Raw genomic sequence first — 22107 nt, 5'->3', positions numbered from 1 at the left:
CACAGAGAACTCTCTCAACACCCAGATCTCCGAGATTTTCCAACGAGAACAAGTTGATTTCCACTTTAGATGGGAGAAGGAGAAAAATCAGAGTTCTTTTGACATGTGATGTTTTCAGGGGGAAACAGCGATAGTGTTTTTATTATGAGAACTAGCAAAGGAGAGGTTGTACCCGCCTGCCTCCGGGTAGGGGAGTGAGGGCAGGGGAGGGAGGTGGGAAGGAGGAGTGCAGGAAGCCACAGGTTCACAGGTTTGGCTACTGCAAGAATGCCATGTGCCAGGTCCTGAATCTCATGGTGAGCAGATCAGTCAGTCAGTCATCACTTGCAAAATATAAATGCTTAATTGTATCAGGTTTTACAGCTCAGGGGATTAGGACAAAAGATGTATTTGAAATACTGCGTGTCTCTGTGTCCCCCTGCAGCTGTTACAATTCAGATTTGATGTGGAGTATTTAATACCTAGGTAGCTTGAGGAACTCTGACCAGATCTTCCCTACGCTAAAGGGCAGGAGTTCTGCCCTCCAGCCCAAATGCAAGCCTGGATGCTTCTGTGCTGGTTTAGACGGTGCGGGGTCTGCAGGGCGTGGTTCGCCTTCCCCCCATCCACCCGCATTCAGGGCCCTAACGTTGAGAAAATCACGCTCTCGTCCTGTGTTGTTTGGCATGGACCGATCTTTCCAGGGAAGCCGCTTGAGGAAACTTAAATTTAAGACTGCCTAGAGAAAGCTGGGTCTCTTGCCCAATGAAAGCTACAGCTAGTTTAACTTGAGTTCTGTGAAATCAGTAGTTCTTAGAGAAAGCCATCCGAATTTGAACGTGGAGCAGAAAGAAATCAGCAGATTCTATTGTTATGTGGTAGATTTATTTAGCCAGGCTGCAGAAATGAACATTTTATGAGAATTTATGGAGAGGCTTGAGTCTCATCTTTTTTTTTTTTTTAATTTTATTTATTTATTTATTTTTGGCTGTGTTGGGTCTTCGTTTCTGTGCGAGGGCTTTCTCTAGTTGTGGCAAGCGGGGGCCACTCTTCATCGCGGTGCGCGGGCCTCTCACTATTGCGGCCTCTCCCGTTGAGGAGCACAGGCTCTAGACGCGCAGGCTCAGTAGTTGTGGCTCACGGGCCCAGCTGCTCCACGGCATGTGGGATCTTCCCGGACCCGGGGCACGAACCCGTGTCCCCTGCATCGACGGGCGGACTCTCAACCACTGCGCCACCAGGGAAGCCCGAGTCTCATCTTTAAAACATATTTTTCCTCAAAGAACTGGCCCTATTCCTCCAATTATTTGGGGGTATTATAATTGGAACTAAGCATATATGAACACAGATAGGAATACAACGTTTATGATTACTTCTGTTACAGGGATTCAGAAGGTGACCGATAATCCTTCCACATGTGAATAAACCAGTGGCCATAAAATCTATTAAAACCCTTAATCGAAGGCTACAGAGGCAGTGACAATTCTAGAATTCTCTACAGGAAGGGTCAGGGATGCAGTCCAGTAGGAAATACTGGGGCTTGACTCGATGCTGGGTACACATAGCAAACATACAGTTTACCTTTTATATTTCTGATTAATAATAATAGCAAAGCTTTCTAAAAAATGCATTTACTGACATTTTAGGCAAATGTTAACTGTCCATATGAAAGAATGTAATTATATTTAAATTCAAGTGTCTTAGGTGTGCTAGTGGAGATATTATGAGAGTGGAGATACTATGAGTGTTCGACGGTGAGGGTGTTCTGAAGGCTTCCCACTCCACCTCTATGAAAGCTGCTGGGAAATCGGAACAACATTTTCATGGGCATTTTAAATCACTTCCATTTTCCTGGTGCTGAGTCTTACAAATCCCGCTGGTTCGAGTTTTCTTTAACTAGATGTTTCCATTTTGAGAGCCTATCATTTTAAATCAAAGCTCCTAAATGTGGATCTTTTTTTCATTTTAGCCCCTAGATCCTAAAGATCTGGTTCCCCAACATGCAGTATTTACATCCTCATCTACTCTGGTTACATGTGTCAGCCTGACATTCCCAGGGTCCCTCTGGACAACTGAAGAGGGGCTGGCGCTTTGGGGTGGAGCTGGGTTTGGGGGGCACAGTGAAAGCTGCCTCTTCTGTCCTTGCCCCTTCACTCCTAGGTGAGTCAGCCGCAAACCACACCTTTGCATACCCTTCCTGAACACATTAGAAGGTGCAAACTCTACAAGAGGTTTCTATGCTTAATTCACACCAGCAAGCAATCTTTCTAGTCAAGGGGGCTGATTTAATAGCAAGAATAATTTATTTCCCTCTGGGTAGGTAGAAACAGTCGGACTCTAATTCTTAAGAGCCTTTGTTCAGGAACATTTGGGTTGAAACTACCGTAGTTAACAGATGATGCTGGCAGTAAAGAAAAAAAGAAAAAGAGGGCTTTGTATAATGTTGTCAAATTTGGTAGACCTCTACTTAATAATTATCAAGAAAGCAATCTAACTTTTTTTTTCCTTGAAAAAAGAAGTCATTTCTATTCCCCCATAATTATTTTTGCAACAAGTGGCAACTTCCGGCATTGGACATACTGGGACATTTTATTTTAGAAACCAGGAATTAAATTCTTGCTAACTTATGGCTGATTTCATCCTGTTTATCACATTGTGGAAGCTACCTGGTTTCTCTCTTATACTCTACCTCACGCTAAGCCTCCTTTCTCTTTCCCACCCCAGGTCTGTGTATGTTTAAGCCATAAGAATAACTTTAAGGACTGGATGAGCAAAACCCATTTTGCTTTACCAGAAAAATGGTGTAAATGATGCAAGTAAATATTTACTTTCAGGACATCAGTTCTAAGTAGTCCAAAGGCACATCCTTTGTGACAGGATCTGCGGAGGGTCCCAAGGAGAAATCACTGTCTGTGTCTTAGAATTGTACTTACCCCATGTCATAGCGGATTGAAGGCAAACATTAGATTCCCAGAGCATATCACTGCTGTTATTCCCTTCTACGCCCTTCTTTTCCTATCTGTCTGCTTCTATCCACCAAGTTAAAAAGCAACTCGTTTCATGATGCTAGCTCACTTCCAAGCTTTCTCTGCCTAAACTAGACTTTCCTAGTTTACCACTTTATCTGTTGTGGATAATTCTAGCAACTCATGAGAGTCTGCTCCCCATTCTTTCATACATTTACTTAATCAGCATTTACTGAAAGCTTACTCTTTGCATTTTGCAAACTACCAGTGAGACAAGCATACATCTTGCCCTGAAGAAGCTCAGTGTAGAGGGCAGAGAGGCAAGTAAACAATTACCACACCCCACCCCACCGTACCCACTCCCTGTTTACTCACCTTGATCTGCCCTTCCCCCGCAGAACCACAACAGAGGCTGTACCTGAGCTGCAGCCTCAAGCCCAGCACCCTGACCTTCGCCAGTTCTCTGTGGCAGGAACTCATGAAAACCTGTGATTTTAAACAGGGAGAGACGTAGTTCTGTTTCCGGTGTAAATTGTAAATTACTCAAGATTTGTACTTCGCAGACATCCAGAGGATACTCAGCTAGAGTAGGGAGTAATAGCTTAGATGCCCATAGGGGGCAGGCAGTTAGCAACAAAGAATTAGAATGAGGAGGTCCGAGACAGTAGGCAGTAGGGGGTAGTTGAGACTGTGGCACGTTGGAGAGCACGTGTCCCATCCAGGGGGGTAAGTGCTTTGAAGGTCCAGTCCCTTTTAGCCATATGGAACGTGGCTCCAGTATGGCCATATCTGATTTATCAAGGAAAGCTGAAAACCTCGCTTTTATATGAAATCACCTGTTGATACCTAATTCTAGATTTTTTTTTTTTTTTCTTAAATGCTGTACTGACCAAACAGAACATATCTGCATGTTGGGTTTCTGGCAACCACTTCATTTCCTTTCCTTTTATAAGAAGCATCTGTGTAGCATACTTCCTAGAGACTTGACTTCCACTTTTGACATTTCTACATGAAAATTGTTTAACCTTGAACAAGTTGTTTGATTTCCACTTTTGGCTTTTCTCCATAAAGGCCATTTAACCTTGAACAAGTCGCTTTTCCTTCTTTGGACCTCAGTTTGTTTTCTGTACGAGAAGGGCAGGACCAGCCAGTCTTGAAGTGCCTGAGTCTGAAAATCTATGGTTGTGGCACTGTTTGCATGTACCGGCATACCTCTTTTTTATTACACTTGACTTTTTTGCACTTTGCAGATACTGCATTTTTATTTTTATTTATTTTTTTTACAAACTGAACGTTTGTGGCAACCCTGTTCAAGCAACACTCTCAGTGCCATTTTTCCAACAGTATTTACTCACTTCATGTCTCTGTGTCACATTTTGGTAATTCTCACAATATTTCAGATTTTTTCATGATTACTATATTTGTTATGGTGATCTGTGATCAGTGATCTTTGATGTTACTATTGTAATTGTTTTGGGCTTTTTTCAGCAATAGAGTATTTTTTAATTAAGGTGTGCTCATTGATTTTTTCGGCATAATGCTGTTGCACACTAATAGACTATAGTGTGAACATAACTTTTATAAACACTGGGAAACCAGAAACTTCACCTTACTTGTTTTATTGAGATAATTGCTTTATTGTGGTGGCCTGGACCAAACCCACAATATCTCCAAGGTCTGCCTGTGATCACTTTGTTTACATCACTCTGTCCCTCTCTTCTTAGTCCCTTTGGCCAGTGAACAAAGGCTTGTTTTAGGTCAGAGCATTCTTAAAAAGAGGCTTCTATAAGGCCATGTAGAAAAAATTTAGGTATTGATTTGAAAGTTACAAAAGAGGGCTCAGATCAGCTGGTCCGCCCTGTGCTAGGTAAGGAATATGCCCAAGGCCATGTAGATTTTACTGACTTTTCTGAGTTAGGAAGCGCCATTCTTTTTATATCTAACTGGTAAATGATATCGTAGTAGCTAGGAAGACATAATCCACCATTACTTTGAACTGTTTCTTCCCTTCTCACCAATAGGGTCAGATCATTAAAGCAATTAAGATCCTGGATCCCATGAACCACCAGAATCCCAAATCGGAGTGGCCATTGCTCATAGGATTTCAGCAAATCAGCATCTTCATGATCAATGCTAAGTTAAGATCAGCCTTCTCCTTGAGTTTGGCACTTAGTTGTTATTTACGTTAGAAAGTGGTTACTTAATCTGGTAATTTGTTTCAACAAATATTGCGTAAGCCACCTGATATTTTAAACAATTTAAGCTCCGGAGGTAACAGCCCCGCAAAGCATATGTGTTAGCGGTGCTCTATGGAACATAAATTAAGAAGAGCATTTTTCCAGCTGTAGTTGGGTACGTGGGTTGGTGTTTCAGCAAACTGCATAATCACCACAAAACCCAGGTCATTAGAGTCTGCTGGCAGGAATCAGAAAATGTGCAAATCGCTGGGAGAGCCCAGATACGCCTGGATGGAAGTGGTCCTTTGAAATCTGACTGTCTGTTTACAGCAATACAGGGGATCGTGGCCTCCCAGGCAGGAATGAGCTATCGGTCTTATTCCCATTGCAGAGCTTGAGGCCTTCACCACCACCTTACCTGCAAGCAACACATACACGGGTCCAGCGCATCTGATTGTGTCACTTTTCTATTTAGAAGCAACCCAGAGACTCCCAGTCCACTTAGAATAAGCTGCAGATTCCTTGTTGTAGCCGGCACAGTCTTCATGATCTTGTTTCCACCTAGTTCCCTGACCTAATCACGGTCCCTCTCGACTTTGCATACTCAGCAGCGGGCTCGCTGGCCTGTATGCTGGTCCCCAAACACCCCGACTTCCTTCCTACCTAAGGGCCCTTGCACTGGCTGTTTCCACTCCCTAGAAAGCTCTTTGCCCAGATCCTCTCATTGCTGGGCAGACGCGGTGAGACAGCTTGGATGGAGCCAGGAGTAACAGTGCCGTCGTCATGTGCTGGGATTATTACCATCACGGAGGCTAAGGATTATTACCATCATTCCGAGCACACAGGGGTCTGCTCAGAACAACAGTGTGAGCCATTTGTACAAAAGACCGAAATGGAATCCAGATAACAGGGCCAGCTGCTCCAAATACCTCCCTCCCCCTGCAGTTAACATTTTTACTACCCAACCGAGTAACTAATGAATCTGGCCCAGCATAAATCCCCAGGCACAAATCCCTGCTTCAGGTCTGTGTCCAGACATCCAGACCTGAGTGCAATTTGCACTTTGAACATTCAGCCCCTTATCACTTGTGAGAAATCAAGTTTAATGGGGAGGATGGGGAGGTGTGGCTCACATCCCCCTCCCTCTGGCACAGTGACCATAGAATGCGGGTCCCTTGGGTAATGACCGCATCAGGAGATGGAAAGGTCGTAACAGTGTTTGTTCTGTGGCTCTGGTCGTTCTGAAGCACTGACTGCGGGGTTTCTCCGTCTCATTGCAGGCTGTGTTTTGTGAAGCTCAAGCTTCTGATGATAGCTATTGAGTACAAGTCCGCCAACCGAGAGAGCCGGTAAGTTTGCCGTGACCCAGCGGCTGGCTGACGTTTATGATGGTAAGAGTGCAGCCCGGGAACGTTCAGTCCACTTCTTTCTTACGCGTTATTTATTTGTTTGGAAGCCTAATGCAGCACCTCTCTGACTCGAAGGCACATTTCAAGGTGTGTTCAGGTAGACATTGCCGCTTCTATCCCAGACACTGCTGGCATCCCAGGCCCCGCTGGGCACCCAAAGAGTATTTTTCCGGGGGAAAGGGATGAGGCATCCAGATCTCTAACCCAGCATGCCAACTTACACTTTTCACCCTCTAAGTATAAAACCAGGGACAGACCCTGTCCTTAAACCCATTTTTACTGCTGTGATCAAAAAGCAGGTGGACTCTGGCCTCCTTCATAGCAGGCATGGGGCAGAGTCGTGATGGGAGTTTCCAGCTCTCTTGATAGCCAAACTACAAGCAGCCTATTGTGTACCATATGTTTCTCTCCCGGTGCAACTGAAATCCATGTGGCATGAACATCAGCTACATGTAAATTAGCCAGGAGAGCAGGGCTTGGAGGCAGGAGCCCTCTTTATTTATTTTGCGCTTAATTATGTGCAAATCAGACTGATGAGGGACTGGGTCTGGTCGAAATAGATAACACCCCAGTCAATATATGAGTTTGCGCTGAAAGAAGGAAGCGTTGCATCAACAAGGAGTTTTGTCGGAGTACCGTATGCCTTACAGACATAAGAGAGATGATTTTTGCTCCCCGGTTCTTGTCAATAGTTTTGGAAGAGAGCTCACTGAGAAATGCTCAGGCTTGTGTCCTCTGAAAGGACAACCATGCTTTTTTCCTAGCTGTGCTAAAAAGTCTTCCTTTAGGTGCCCAAGGGAAGGGCGCAGATACCCTCCAACATATGCCTTAATAACTGAGCAGAGTGCAGGGCAAGACTAGAAGGTTCCTGCTATCATCATGTAAGGAGATTTCATTATCCTGGTGAAAGACTCAATAAAGCCCCAAATGTGCAGTCCGTGTCTCTATGACCAACAAAACGCCAAACAGACGCTGGATTGTAAGCCAGTCATTCCAATGTTCTCTGTTCCCTTAACCACCAGATCAGATTGCTCACAAAGTCAATCTGATCACATGCTAAACTATTCTGAAACTCCAAATCAACCAAAAGGAAGACAAAATGGTAGATTTGGTGGCCACACGGTAGACCATGGTTGTAGCCGTTAACAACTATTTACGCAGATACACATTTTCCTTCTCTGTGGTGGCAAAGTGAAAAATATTATTTGCAAAGAACCCAAGAGTCCTTGGCTCTTTGCCGTTCAACAGATAAGGTGGATGTTTCTGGGATTGCGGCTTGCCCATGTTGTTGCCGATACACACCTGTACCTGTGTAGGGGAAATGTGTATCCTGGGTTTCTGCAAACGATATTCTTCATGTTGCCAAGTCAGTAAATCTTTGTGTAATTCAGTGTTCTCTTTTTATCACTTCTGTGCATCTCTTTAAAAAAAAAAAAGTCACGATGCAAGTGATCCTGAATAGCGCTTCTCCACCATGCTGGAATAATTTCATGGCAGGGGACTGCACCTTGAACCTTGACCAGCCGTCTTCCACCTGCCACCTTTTGGTCACGAGGAGGGAGAGAGAAAGGCTGTTCATGGTTCGGTGTGAATCCACTGTCACTGTTCTAAGAAAAATAACTCAGAGCTTTCTCTGAAGACACAATCTTTTCTTTGATGGATGTTCCCATTAATTCACCAATCTGAGATGTTTTCACTGAAGCCGGATTTATACATACAGATAGTTTTTTCAAATTTCCTTCTTCAGAAAAGGGAGGAAAGAACTTGTTTGGCTTGGTTTTGGCTTTCTGTGTGCAGCTACCAGCTTTAATCCTCAAACGTGGCTTGGTCTCAGTGTGGAAGCACATTGGTTCTTTTGGAAAAAGGTGTGCTGGAGGGAATGTGGATCGTGCCTCCGAGAAAACACAGGACTCACACACAATATCCGTGTTAAAAAGAACTGAGTTTCTGACCTTCCGGAGATAATAGTTTTGATTTTGTTTTTCATTTAAAAATGTCCCATTTCCCTTCCTCTCCCATTTCCTAAGTGATCGGGTGTGAAAATTCGGAGAACCCTGCTTCTCTTTTCCACGCCCACCCCGTGCCTCCGACTGTGTGAACTGCCTCCTCTGTTGCTTTATCTTATCCCATGATACTGTTTCCATGCTTTGTTGAAAAACCTTGTTTTCACACACATCCTTCAGATAATTTGAAACAAAGGTTTTATTCCTTCTATCCTTCTGGTGTCAGTCAATTTATTATCCAATTGTTTGATTTTCAATTCTTTTCTTGTCGTTTTGCAGAAGCCGAAAGCGGTATGCTCTCTTCGTTAACTTTCCTCCCAACTTCCACCCTCCGTCTTCACGTCTAACCACAGGACTAACCCTTTGCCAAGAATTCAGGAAGACAGAGATTATACATATATGTGTATATGTATATATAATCTCATTCCCTTGTCTAGTAGATACATATATATGTATATATATGTATCTTTATATACAAACCTCTCTCCAACCAGAGTCCATAAAAATTGAAAGTAGCATATTGCTTTTCTTGTTTGATTTGTTGATTCTTTTGGATGGCGCACTAACTTCTTTGCAGGAAACCTACACAAAAACAGAGGCCCAATCCTGTTTTCAGTCATGGCACCACCGATGGGAACAAATGCTATTAGAGTTGACAAAGGAGGACGCTTCTCTCCAGCCCTTGGTGTCTGTTTCTGTCCTGTCCTGATGTGTCTTGGTGCCATTTGTCTGCATACCACATCCACGTTCCCAGTGACCTCCTCTGCCCTGTGTCGGGTTTCGTTTGTAGAGCCGAATTTGTGTCCTTTTATCCACAAAACAGAGACCAAGCCCTCACACTTAACTCTTTTTCCTTATGCTAATTTTGATGATAACATTTGGCGTACTTTCTCTCTGGGCCAGTACTCAGTACAGACTTAGAACGCTGCTACTGCATCTCCAGATCATCACATTTGATTTACTGAATGAGTACTGTTTATTGAGATGAACTCACCATGGCTTTCTTTCTTCCCAGTGTGTTTGGGCATATTTCTTAATATGAAGTATCTCAACTTTCACCATGTGACCTCACCCTGTTTTGCTGCTGTTTTATGTTGCATGAAGCATGACCAAATCCTCATCAATAGATTTTTTTTCAACTTTTTGGGTTAATATTTCCAATGTCGTTTTCTCGAAGACAGTACTGTCGAAAACATACTATTGAGATGCCTACTCGTTCATCTTCTCTAGAGTTGTTTTGCTCTGTGATTGTAATCACTGTCATGTGTTTGTGTTTGTAATTGTGTGTGTGTGTGTGTGTGTGTGTGTGTGTGTGTGTGTGTGTGTGTGTGTGTGTGTGTGTGTCTGTCTCTCTTTCTGCAGTCTGTTTTTTTGATTGTAATCACTGTCATGTGTTTGTGTTTGTAATTGTGTGTGTGTGTGTGTGTGTGTGTGTGTGTGTGTGTGTGTGTGTGTGTGTGTGTGTATTTGTCTGGAACTCTTTCCGAAGTCAGATTCTTCTGTGATTTTCTCGAGTAGAGGTGGCTTCCTGTCAGTTTGGTATTATTGATATGATCCAACTGCGAGAAGTTACTGCAACACTTTGCATCTTCAAAGGTCCACAGTGGTTGCACCTCTGCTGTTGGCTTTTGGTCTTTGAATGCTTTTATCTTGTGGTGAAGGCATGTGATGTAGGCATGACTTGTCCTGAAGCGTATCAGAAAGTGACATGGCTTGCTCCCAGAACCAAATATCCAGCATGGTCCTTCCCAGATGAACTCTCTTCCCCATCCCATGTGGCTACTCTTTTCCTTATGTGCAAAATAGATATTAAAATGCCATTTCTAAAATGATTGAGATGGATTCAGGCTAAACAAGTCCTTGCCCCTGTCATTGGCAGACCACAGTGGCAGTCATTTGAGTGTGACCAACTGGGAGCAATCTTTATTATGCTGTCTCTGTGTCAGTGAATTGGGCTCAAATATATTGAAGCATAGACTACACACTGTGCTCTTACATATCTTCTGTAAGAAAAGCGCGTGTGTCTAGTTGTGTGGGACTCCAGCAGAACATATTTTAAAGCACAGAAGTAATGCAATGAAAAGTGTCAGAAAAGCAATAACATTTGAGCTTTGGGGTTTCTGTAGGCTGTGCCCTAGCACAGCCCATAAACTGCAGGGCACCAATTGGGTCAAACAGAGTCCCACGCAATAGCAATCATCTCTGACCTTGTGTGGTCAGAAAGGCCACTTCCCAGTGGCATGATTCATCTGGGCACAGCATGAGCTGAAGTCCTAGATGGTTCTTATCTTCTTGTTCTAGTTAATGAAGTCAAACTATCTTCTCATGTGAGTGATATTTTTGTAATTGCTCAGGGAATGGTACGCTACACCTATCAAAATTGGGGGGTGGGGAGGAGAGAAATATGCACCTGTCATAGTTATCCATAATGGATAAAAGTTTCCTTTAAAAAAATATCTGTTTCCGTTGAATTACTGATCCTTGGTTGTCTCCAAAAACAGCAAACAAGTAAAGTTTACGATGATTGAAAAAGGGATAACTAGATGTTTCCCAGTTGTTATGCATAAGTGGTGGAGAAAGGGAATAAATCATTTTGCCCCATCAAGCCCCAAATCTCCAACCTGACCAACGTGCAGCAAGAGAGACACCATGAAATGAGTTGCAGCTTGTGAGCTGGAGCTCCCTTCCTGGAGGAACCCGACAGGATGTTTCCCTGTTAGACTGAGCCCCGCTAGCAGTTTCATGTGAATGTATTTCATATTTAGGAACTGATATTTCAGTTTCTAAGTGAGTGGTGTTTTCAGTATTGAAATCAATTGTTCCAACTCCCCAAGGGACATGCCGTTTATATCTCTGTATATTTACATATTTATACTTAATGCACCTGGGAGATTCTTAGCTCATTTGCCAACCCCCTAGAAGAGGTGTGGTCACTCCTTTGATAGGCCCGACTGGTAAGAGTTGCAGCTTGCTCTTTGAAAGAACAGCTGTGACTACGTTTCTCTTTATTAGAGCGGGAAAGAAGACACTTTTGGAACTGAGACCACTGCTTATGGTTTTCATTTGTTCAACAGAAAGTTGAAATGTGCCTATTGCATTCAGGGCTCTAAACTGGCCACTATGAGAAACTTGTTTACAAAAGTAAATGAAATAGGATTATGTTTTTCACTCTTTTACTTAACTATGGGTTTCCTACAGAAAATACATCTTTGTTTCATAGAGTGGATAAGGGGCCAAAGAATAAGTCTAGATACATAACTAGTTTGAGAGCAAAGGATAAAAAGAGAGAGAGCAAGAATCCTTGGGGAAGGGACCACACCAGCCCTTTGCCTCCAGCTGTTACTGAATGTTTTCAGTTGAAATTAACAAGGTCATAAAAGAAAGAGGATAATTTATAGTTCCTGGAACTGAGAGAAAGTCCACCCCTGCCAAGAAGATGTCCCCATTGGAATTCTGCTAATTGATATATGGACTTTTTTCTTAGAGATTTTCTTGATTCTTCACATGACCCATCTTGAAGTTTATCTCTGATAAGCTAGTGAATTAGACAAAATTGGAGCAAAAGCCTGATTTAAAGTGAGGCACAAGGAGGGAGACTTTTGGCAGCCGTAGGAGCCAAACAAACTTAACATTGGATAGTCTTTTGAGATCAAAGATCTTTGGCAAGATTTACATATTCCCATTAGAAGGTCCATAACATATTCTAAGGGTAGCAGGCATTTGGCAGGAAAAAAAGTTACTTCTGTCTAGGATCCTTATCTTTTTATATTTTGAAAGAGAGGAGGATTTACTCTATTTAAACTTTCTAGATTTGGAATGTGGATAGAAGACTCAATGTCTAAAATATCAAAAAGAGTAACATATTTCCTCAGAGAGACTTTGAAACTTAGTACCCTTACACAGGAAGTATTATATGCAAAGGTCCCCTGAAATCAGGGGCACCCGCTTCTTTACCAAACCCTTAAATCTGTGAGTGGGATCCAGCACAACGAGCTTCCTGATGTATCTCGATGTCTTTCCTTCATTGTTCTCGAGAGCTGACCTCAGCCTTTCAGTTCCTGCCCAGAAGGCTGCCTTAGCCTGATCGGTATACTGCAAATGATTCAGCCTCACATCATTACATAGAGATGATGTAAAGCCTCTCCCCCATGTCCAGAAGAGAACTAGAGGGCATCCTGAAATCCCACGGTCACTGATGTCTTTGGAGGTGCTTTCGGTACCTCAACAATCAGCCATAAGGTTTAAAGAACAGAGAGGTACTCCACTGTGCAACCAATAGGCAGTCCAAATGAGCCCATCTCCAGATGTGGCGTGGCGATAAAATGTTTCAGATACTGTGGTCGATACAGAGGTCTTTCGATGCCACTGGGATGCCTCCTAGGTAGTTTATTAGCACCAAAGACAGAATGAGAGCTGTGATGCAGTGAGAGATCATCTATCTCTTGTTTAGTTGTTGTAATCACCTGGCTTACTAGTAATAGTGACCGTGTGTTAAGAACCTACTGTGTGGCCCTCACTCTGCACATAGTATGTACTTTACTTCTCTTAGTGACACTTTAAGCTAGTGATTATTCACCCCATTTTACAGATGAGGAGAGTGAGGTTTATCGGCAGGTACATGCCCAAGGCCAGGACCTGAGCTCGGCTGCCCGACACAGGCACCTGCTCCCTTAACGGCAGCGAAACTGAGATTTGAACACAAATCTGCTCTACATCAGTGCCCAGAATCTTTCCCCTCCACTACACTAACTTGACTAAAGCAAGGCTTGAAGACTAATAAATTATCTCAACCTGCCATCTCCGGAATGACAGTCCCGAATTCTCACTGTATGCCAATTCTTATTCACTGTTGCTAAAGAACAAAGGAAATGAAAAGAAACTTTCCATTGATGGGAACCATGACACAATGGGCTTGATCACTGGAGTGCAATTAATGAAGCGTATGATGTAAAAAAGGGAAACAGGGTTCTGTGCGAGGCTTGTTTTGCGCATATATGTCACCAAGACATTGATGAGTGTCAAATTTCCTCTTTTGAATTGCATTGTTAAAATCATGATAGGATTTTTTTTCACTCAGAAGCTTTTTTTACACCCTTATATGAATACACATCAAAATGTAGGCTTATCCAGCTTTAAGGAATTAGTTCCTTTAGACTCCAGAAGAACCCAGAACTTGTCATGTATGTCCCCGTATATTATTCTGGAGTGTGTAGTTCTTCACCCTGTAATTTTTTATCTCATTGTAGACAGGGTATTTTGATAAGAAGTCCTGTGTTCCATTCCATGGGGCCAGCTAAGGTGATAATTTGGGCATTTGGGGGGCATTTTTTTGCAATAATGAATAATGAAAATAATCACTAATATGCATTGAGCTTTCTGTGCATCATCTCCCTTAATCCCCTGAAAACAGACTGTGCTTATCTTCATCTCCATCTCATAGGTGAGGTAATTGAGTTCTAGGGAGATTGAGTACCTTGCCCAAAGTCAGACAGCTACTGAATGGCAGGGCTGGAATTTGGACTTAGTTTCTGATTGCAGAACCAGGGCACAGAAGAACTGCCATGCAGGCAAGGGGGTAGGAAAGTGCAAAATCCAGCATCCTGCCTTTCTACAACATTCCACTTACTTGGATTTGAAAAAGGGATCCATCTAAACTGTGAAAAAACTCTGACCCTTTTCCTCCCATGATCCTGAAAAGTCCGAGGGCTCTTAAACCAAGGTGAAGAGGTGTTGTAGGGGTGATTGCGAGGTGCCTGTATGGAGCTTCTGCCCATCGCAAGCTGTGCTGTTAGCATGGCCTGCTGCTTCCTGACTGGCGGGGAATCTCACTGTTGTCTGTGGTTCTAGGGCAGAACACTCAAATCTTCATGGACTCTTGCTATTATTTAGTGTTAATCACAACGATGTCACAGGATTGGTTTCCCCCTGTCAGGTCTTGTTATGGGTAATGATGGAACTTCTTGTGACCACAGACATTTTGCAGTAATGATCTGCTGTGAGTTCTCCGAACAGAACAAAGGTTCATCTGCGTCCTTCCTGTCTTGCTACAGACACATCACTCTGTTGGCCACGGCACTTTTTGGTAATGGCTTTACCAGCAGTAAAAGATTACACGTTAAATACCATTCTCTGTTTTGATTGTTTTTAGACACTTGAGGACTTCCTTTAGCCTGATTCCAAACATCTATTACCTTAAACACCAGCTTTTCAGATCAAAGAGTACCTCTGTTGTATCTGGTGCTGCATTTACAATGCCTCAATTCCATGTCCATTAAGCCCAAAGCCTCATCTCAGTCTGTGTGTGAGATAGCCCTGTATTCTGCTTTTGATCTGAAGACAATTAAACTTGCTTGTTTCATCCATTTATTAGATTAGGATACATTTATCTCTTCTGTCAGTCCAAACACAACTTAGTCAGCTAATCTATTTATACCACTTTGAAATAGGACAGGGTATCTTTAGGTTCATACTTCCCCACAGGGGAAGTTTTTTTAGGGATAATTTGCATTCGTTTTCTAATTACGGTTGGCCCCAATGAGGATATACTAGACACATACCTTAATCAAACACTCCCATACATCTTTGTAAACAGCAGACTGGAATCATTAAGTATTTCCAACTGCTGGCATTTTTCTTTCTCATTGTTAGGGTAGGTCCAATTCTTTCTACCTAGGCTGCACATGGAATCCACTTCCATGTCCTTGTCAATGTCATGCAGATGTTCTGTTGGCTTCTGCATTGGTTACAGGTGTCCCGTACCATTCCCTGCGGTAGTATGTGTTGTGCATATTTGTATGTTTCTGTATGCATATAGGGGTCCCATTAATGCTCTGTCATCTAATGGAAAATTAGTGTAGCCGTAGCTCTGTTAGACCAGTAACACTCAACATTGACTGTCAACAGCAGTTTCCAAAAGGATATATTATTAGGAACTTCGCTTCAAATCAGAAGCCCATGGCAATCCCATTGTACAAACCTGGCCCTAAAACATGGATTTGCTTTGATATCTGCAACTGGGAGTATGCCAACCTGGGAACTGGGCAGCAGACCTTTATGATGGCGTTATCCAATTAAACGTGTGGGACAGTGGATGTCAGGCTGTAGACAAAATCTTTGGGGAAAGCATTAGACTAGTGGGCCCCCTATAAAGTTAACAGGACGGTGTAGCCGTCAAGGTTTTCTTCTTCAGAACACGACCTCATAACTATGCCTTCTTTCTTTGTTTTTGTTCACTGAGCAGTATCTTAATTAATCCTGGAAACCACCTTAAGATCCAAGAAGGTACTTTAGGATTTTTCATCGCAAGCGATGCCAAAGAAGTTAAAAGGTAAGAGTTCATTTTCACTTGCCTTCCTTTTTGGCTCAGACATATGTATCTCCATCCACTGAGATATGCTTTCAGTGTGTACCGGGCCCTAACCCCAAAGCCTCTTAACATGTCTCTGGGTATCAGATGGTGCTGAATCTTAGGAAGAAGAGACTGTGCTTTCAAATGCTTCCATGGATTCCTCTTCACACAGTCAGTTCCACACCTTTGAATTAGAATAATAACATTTTAGACCTAGGAGGCCCTAGATACCTGCTCTTTCACTTTCCAGGGGAGGAAAGTGAGTCCCAGGGAGCCTAAGTGATCAGCCTGATTCTTGATGACCCAGAACAACACAACATAGGATAACCGGCCCCTTGTCTAGTGCTTTTTACTTAATAGTACCCAGGCAGATTTACTCGAGAATTAACCGTTTTCTACTTTAAGTGCCACACGGAGTCTCAAGAGGTTTGGATTAATTTCAGATGAAATACTAAACCGGCTGTATTTTTATTGGTGGCCTTCTACGTAAGTGGCTGAAGTTGTCAGGTTCACTTCTTAAGCCTCTGTAGGTACAGCCCAGGATTTCACTGGCCTCGGTGTTTCATGACACTCTTATTAGTATCCTCAAACTTGTTTAAAGCAGCCCAGGAAGTCATAGGGTTTTTTACAGAACACCATGGAATCGTTGTTGTATTTGATTCTAGCCTGTGAACTAGGAAAAACTTACTAGTAGGAAATGTGACTCAGACGGTCAGACAGGTCACTCAGCTCAACAACAGTGTTACATAAAATATTTTAAATAAATGATGAATTCTCAAGATCTGTCGTTTTTATATAAGCCTGTTGTCTTCATTCCGTGAGCTCCTCCTCAAAGCCAGGTCTGTGCTAGGTGATCTGTGTTCTTTAATGCTACTCCTCAAAATAACCTGGTGAGGTAGGTCTTCTAAAGCTCTTCAGGCTTTGGTTTCCTCATCTGTGAAATTGAGGCAAATGATTTGTTCAAGGCCATGCAGCACGTAAGCAAGTGGCAGAGCCCAATTAGAACTGGTCTCTCCTTTTCTAAAACCCACGTTTTCGACCACACTTAATAATACTAGCAAATTCTTATGCAGAGTTCAGTGTGCGCCTGCACTGTTCTACGAACCGGGTACCAGGTGTTGATGAACTCATTTAATCCTCTCGACAACCTCAGACAGGTACCATTACTATTCCCGTTTACATGCGAGGAAACTGAGGTACAGGTTGGTTAACTAACCCGCGCAAAGCTGCACTGCTAGTGTAAAGTCAGGATTTAAAACCAGGAAGTCCCGTTCCAGAGCTTATGTTCTTAATTACTTATTTGCCAAGAGGTGAGCCTGCCACGCTGAGTACAGACTTATGAGATTTGATAACTGACACTTATTTTCTTCTTCACCCACTCTTACAAACTCACCATACTAGTTATAGAAGCTTTTAGGAAAAAACGGGGTGCAGAAGCAAAAAAAATATCCTTGAGATTGAGGAATGTAATGATTTAAATTTACTTCTGGAAATTGGGAAAGGATTGCCATTATTCAGGTGTGGAAGAGGAAAACCTCCTCGTCTAGTTCCTGGATCCTCACCTTTTCCAGGAGTACCCCTGAAACTGGGGTCACCTGAGAGAGGAAAGTGAGGGTAAATGAGACTGAAGCCCCTCCAGGTCTTCTGGGAGAGAAGGTTGGGCCCCCGTCCAAACTGCGAGGCACAAAAGCTGGAAACAGCATCTCAGCACCACGTATGGGGGCTGGGAGCACAGCGGCACCATCGATCACATGTACCTCCCAGATAGCAAATATAATATGAAGCTCCCATTTGTGTAATTCTATTTCCTATTGCATCTCGCACTAATGAATGTCACAAATACCAGGCAGTCCAAAAAACAAATTACCTCCTATATTAGGGAGTGCAATATGTCTCATTTCAGTGCTTTATGGTATTCACAAATACATGCTGACACAATCAGCCTCAACACCAGCCTGTAATTTTCCATGGTCTGTGATGTGTCAGGAGCAAATGCTGTCAGTTAGGGGATTTCGAATAGATGAAGACTGCAGGAAACCACAGAAAGGACATCGGAGGTTTGGAGGAAACTAAACAAGTTTTGTAAAAATGGTAAAGTAGATTATGATGATCTAGTATTGAGTTCGCACCCTCTGCTGTAAAAAGGCAACGGAAAAGGGTAATGGATTGTAGCTCAGAGAAACTTTCCGATGCAGTGTTTTAGGAAAAGAGGAGTGAAAGCCTCCAAGCGTTCTCCTACTCCTTCATTTATCAAATGTGTGTAGGTCACTCACTTCTGAGACCACTCTGTACTAGGTGCCAGGGAAGCAGTGGTGAACAGTGGGGAGAAGATGCTGCTCTCATGGGCTCGCATTCTGCGGGGGAGAGAACTGCAGTTTTGTTTATTCGTGGCGCAAAGAATTAATGCAGCTGCCACTGATTTAGATTGGAGGTAAGTGACGGCTGCTCTGAGGGAGAAAGATTTGAGCAGAGATGGAGGTGATGGGCAAAGAATCCATCATACAGGGATCAGGAGGGAAGAGGAGACACGGTGGGAACAATTTTGTCATGTTCAGGGAACCTAGGGGAAGAAAGTGGGCTAGATGAGGTTAGAGGGAAAGGCAGGAGCTCGTTTCCATAGGACTTCTTACAGAGGTTGTGTTAGTATAAAATGGAGTCATGGGTGGTTTTCAGCTGGGGGTGATGTAGTCTGATTTGTGTTAGTAGGAGGTGTTTCCATCTGCGTGGTAGAGGATAGGACGTAGTAGGGTGGGACTCACGGACTCACAGACTCACGGACTAGTTCAGGTGGGACATGATAGCTTGTGCTAGATTGGTGAGTGGAGGTGGAGAGAAGTAAGAGCAATTCAGGATATATTTTAGATAGTCTGTAGGACCCGCTGATGAACTGGATGTAAGAAGTGAGGGGAAGAAGAGAAATCAAAAATGGAGCCTAGATTTGGAGCTTATGCAGTTGGGGGGATGGTGGCTCCATCTTACTGAGATGGGGAAAACTGGGGAAAGAGCAAGTTTGAGGTGGTAGGAAATCAAAAATTCTGTTTGGACTAGGATGAGCAGGCAGTACATACTAAACATGCACATGGAGATGTCATAGAGCCAGCGGGACCTGAGATTCTGGCATTCTGGGAGAAGGTGAGGGCTGGAGATGTAAATGTGGGTGCTGTATCAGTGAGGGTCCTGGCGAGAAACAGATGACACACTTAAATGGGAAAAGGGAGGAGAGTTTTATGAAGGAACCATATAAAGCTGTGGGCAGAGAGTTAAGGGAAACTAACAAGGGATGGCAAAGCACCCCAGAGCTAGCAACAGAGGGGAGCCACTCTCAGCCCAGGATCTGCAGACTCAAGGGGAAGGAGGGCTATCAGAACCCGGAGAGAGAGATTGTAGTGAAGGAAAGGCTGCCTGGCGGGAGCCGTGTCCTTCGGTAGAGAAATGGCACTACTGCCATTTCACGACCACCCTCCAGTCTCCTGCTGTCCCCTCCCATTGGCCAAACAACAGGAGAACCTGAGGACAAGGAGATCCTGAAGGCCAGCCTTGCAGGATGCAGATATGGTCTTGATGCTGCATGGGGCCGGGTCACCAGCTGTTTGGAGAAGGGGTGGGAGGAGAGGGAGTGGTGAGGAGGGCAGAGAGGATTGACATGGGAGGAGAAGGTACGGGGGGTGGGGGGGGCATCCCGAAGAGTGTGAAAAGGCCCCCAGAATCCACAGCCATGGATTTCAAGTGAGATGAGTCAGCAGAGAGGTGTGTCCTTTCCCCAGCAATGCTCAGCTGCTTGGGTGCAGGTGTGCAGTAGGGCGGGGCTTTGCCAGGTGAGCATGAGAGGCAGAGATGCACGGGGAAGAGAATGGTGCCTGCAGAGAAGTGCCACTTGGCAAAAATCAGCTGGAGCTTAGGTACTCTGCTCCCTTCAGTTGGGGGGCCTGGGGTGGTGTCTCTAGGTCACCACTCATTAACTTTGCCTGTCTGGCCCCTCGAATATTTCACTTTCAGAATCCAGCTTTAATTCATGAAGTAATCATACTTTGTCTTTTCAATAGTCTCTTCAAACTCATCATCCTCTCACTATCTCTTTAGTAAAGATGTGTTAAGACCTTGGACTCTGGCACTAGACTGTGTGGATTTGAATCCTGGCTCTGCCACTCCTAGCTGTGTGCCCTTGGGCAGGCCACTTAACCTCTCTGTGCTTCAGTCTCCTTATCTGTAAAACAGAGATAATAATATCTCCTTCAAAGGATTGTTCGAGGATCAAATATGTTAATGCTTATAAAATGCTTAGAACAGCTCCTGGCCTATAATCTGTGCTCTATAAATGCTAGCTGTTATTTTTGTTACAATTATTATTATGTATAGCATCAAATGGGGGAGAAAATGGCCAAAGGAAGTGGAAGCAAAATCACTTCCTCCTTTCCTGTCCTTCCCCTTTCAGGGCAGGTCATCGCTGATTGGGTTCTTAGCCACATTGTCACTCAGACAAGCAGTCAGCTACCTTTCCTTTTTTGCAAGATGGATAAGAACTGGCATTTAAGTAGCGGATGAGCTGATAGGGTGGAAAGAACTTTGGGCGTGGATTTAGAAGTCCTGGAGTCGGCCAAGGTCCAGACAGAATGACTTTGGGCAGGTCACAACAACCTCCTCAATTAACAGATGAGGAAGGACGCTGAGTCCCAGGGACTTTGACTGCAAGGTCTGCAAGACGTCTCCCAGATCGCAGAGTCTTAATGTTGGTTTCCAACCAGTGCCAGCCTTAAGTGAAGTCCCGTGAGAAAGCAAAAAGGAACCAAGAATAAAATGGTCAAGAATTGTGTTTATTTCTTTATAGCCCTGGTCAAGGAAAGACTATGTTTATCCCTGGCATTCAGTTGCATGTTGGGAATGGTGAAGGTGGTGAGCCAAAGATTTTGTTAATGCCCTTATCCAGAGGGCTGTTCCAATGAATTTTATCACAGTATCCCCCAGTTTTGAAAGGACACAGGCCCCCAGTGCGATTCTTCTAGGCCCTGTGCATTTTATTTTGTTCCATTTATTCCTGTGCATTTCATTTTTAATTAATTAATTAATGTATTTATTTATTTATTTTTGGCTGCATTGGGTCTTCGTTGCTGGGCGCAGGCTTTCTCTAGTTGCAGCGAGCGGGGTCTACTCTTCATTGTGGTGCGCGGGCTTCTCATTGCGGTGGCTTCTCCTGTTGCAGAGCATGGGCTCTAGAGCACAGGCTCAGTAGTTGTGGCACACGGGCTTAGTTGCTCCACGGCATGAGGGATCTTCCCGGACCAGGGATCGAACCCGTGTCCCCTGCATTGGCAGGCAGATTCTTAACCACTGTGCCACCAGGGAAGTCCCTATTCCTGTGCATTTTATTTTTTATTTTTTTTTTTTTCTGTGCATTTTAAATAGTGCTCCGGGGCTTCCCTGGTGGCGCAGTGGTTGAGAATCTGCCTGCCGGTGCAGGGGACACGGGTTCGAGCCCTGGTCTGGGAAGGTCCCACATGCCGCGGAGCAACTAGGCCCGTGCGCCAAAACCACTGAGCCTGCGCGTCTGGAGCCTGTGCTCCGCAACAAGAGAGGCCGCGACAGTGAGAGGCCCGTGCGCCGCGATGAAGAGTGGCCCCCGCTCGCCACGACTAGAGAAAGCCCTTACACAGAAACGAAGACCCAACACAGCCAAAAATAAATAAATAAATAGTGCTCCAATGACCTTGTTTTGTCTCATCCAGAATATCTCCGACACAGCCAATGGACCTTGTAATCATATATTAACATTTGAGTCACAGGAGAGGATTTTCTTGTTGGTTGCTTCCTCTGGGTCTCCTTCTGTCCAGCCCAATCCTATAATACCCTCTGCCCACCCCATCCAAAGGGTCACATGAGCTGTGCTCCTTAGTAAGAAGAAAACCTTCAGTGGTGATGTGTTCTCAGGCCTGGATGGTATGGGAGTGAGTCCAGCCAGTTTGGGAGTAAATACGGGCTATGATACCCCAGAAGGAATTTGACAGAGGGCCCCTTTGACTTTCCCTTTCCACCTTCCTCCTCAACCTCTCTCGCTCTGGCTGACAAGAGAAGGTGCTTTCCAAGTGAGTAGGCTAATATTTTTATTTGACTGAGGAATGTCACCCTTGTGCCCCTTTAATACCTATTTGACCAGACCGTGAGGATGTCGGAGATGTATTTAACTTCCCGCCAAGGGCCCAGAGCTGGTTGCCCACGTGTTCTCACGAGCAG

The 22107-nt window shown here is 44.0% G+C and overlaps 1 protein-coding gene across 3 annotated transcripts in view; it reads left to right on the top strand.

Moving 5' to 3' along the window:
* Positions 1–22107, top strand: part of KCNMA1 (potassium calcium-activated channel subfamily M alpha 1) — a 731098-nt gene that overhangs the window by 573452 nt on the left and 135539 nt on the right. For all 3 annotated transcript variants that reach the window (XM_024740254.1, XM_024740255.1, XM_024740253.1), the window contains exons 16-17: positions 6403–6471; positions 15775–15861. In XM_024740254.1, coding sequence (XP_024596022.1) covers positions 6403–6471; positions 15775–15861 — 156 coding nt within the window. The remainder of the gene's footprint in view (positions 1–6402; positions 6472–15774; positions 15862–22107) is intronic.

This window comes from Neophocaena asiaeorientalis, unplaced genomic scaffold (genome assembly GCF_003031525.2).
Source record: "Neophocaena asiaeorientalis asiaeorientalis breed wild unplaced genomic scaffold, Neophocaena_asiaeorientalis_V1.1 scaffold517, whole genome shotgun sequence".
NCBI lineage: Eukaryota > Metazoa > Chordata > Mammalia > Artiodactyla > Phocoenidae > Neophocaena > Neophocaena asiaeorientalis.
Note: the sequence above shows the minus strand (reverse complement) of the source record. Positions and strands in the feature narration are given on the sequence as shown.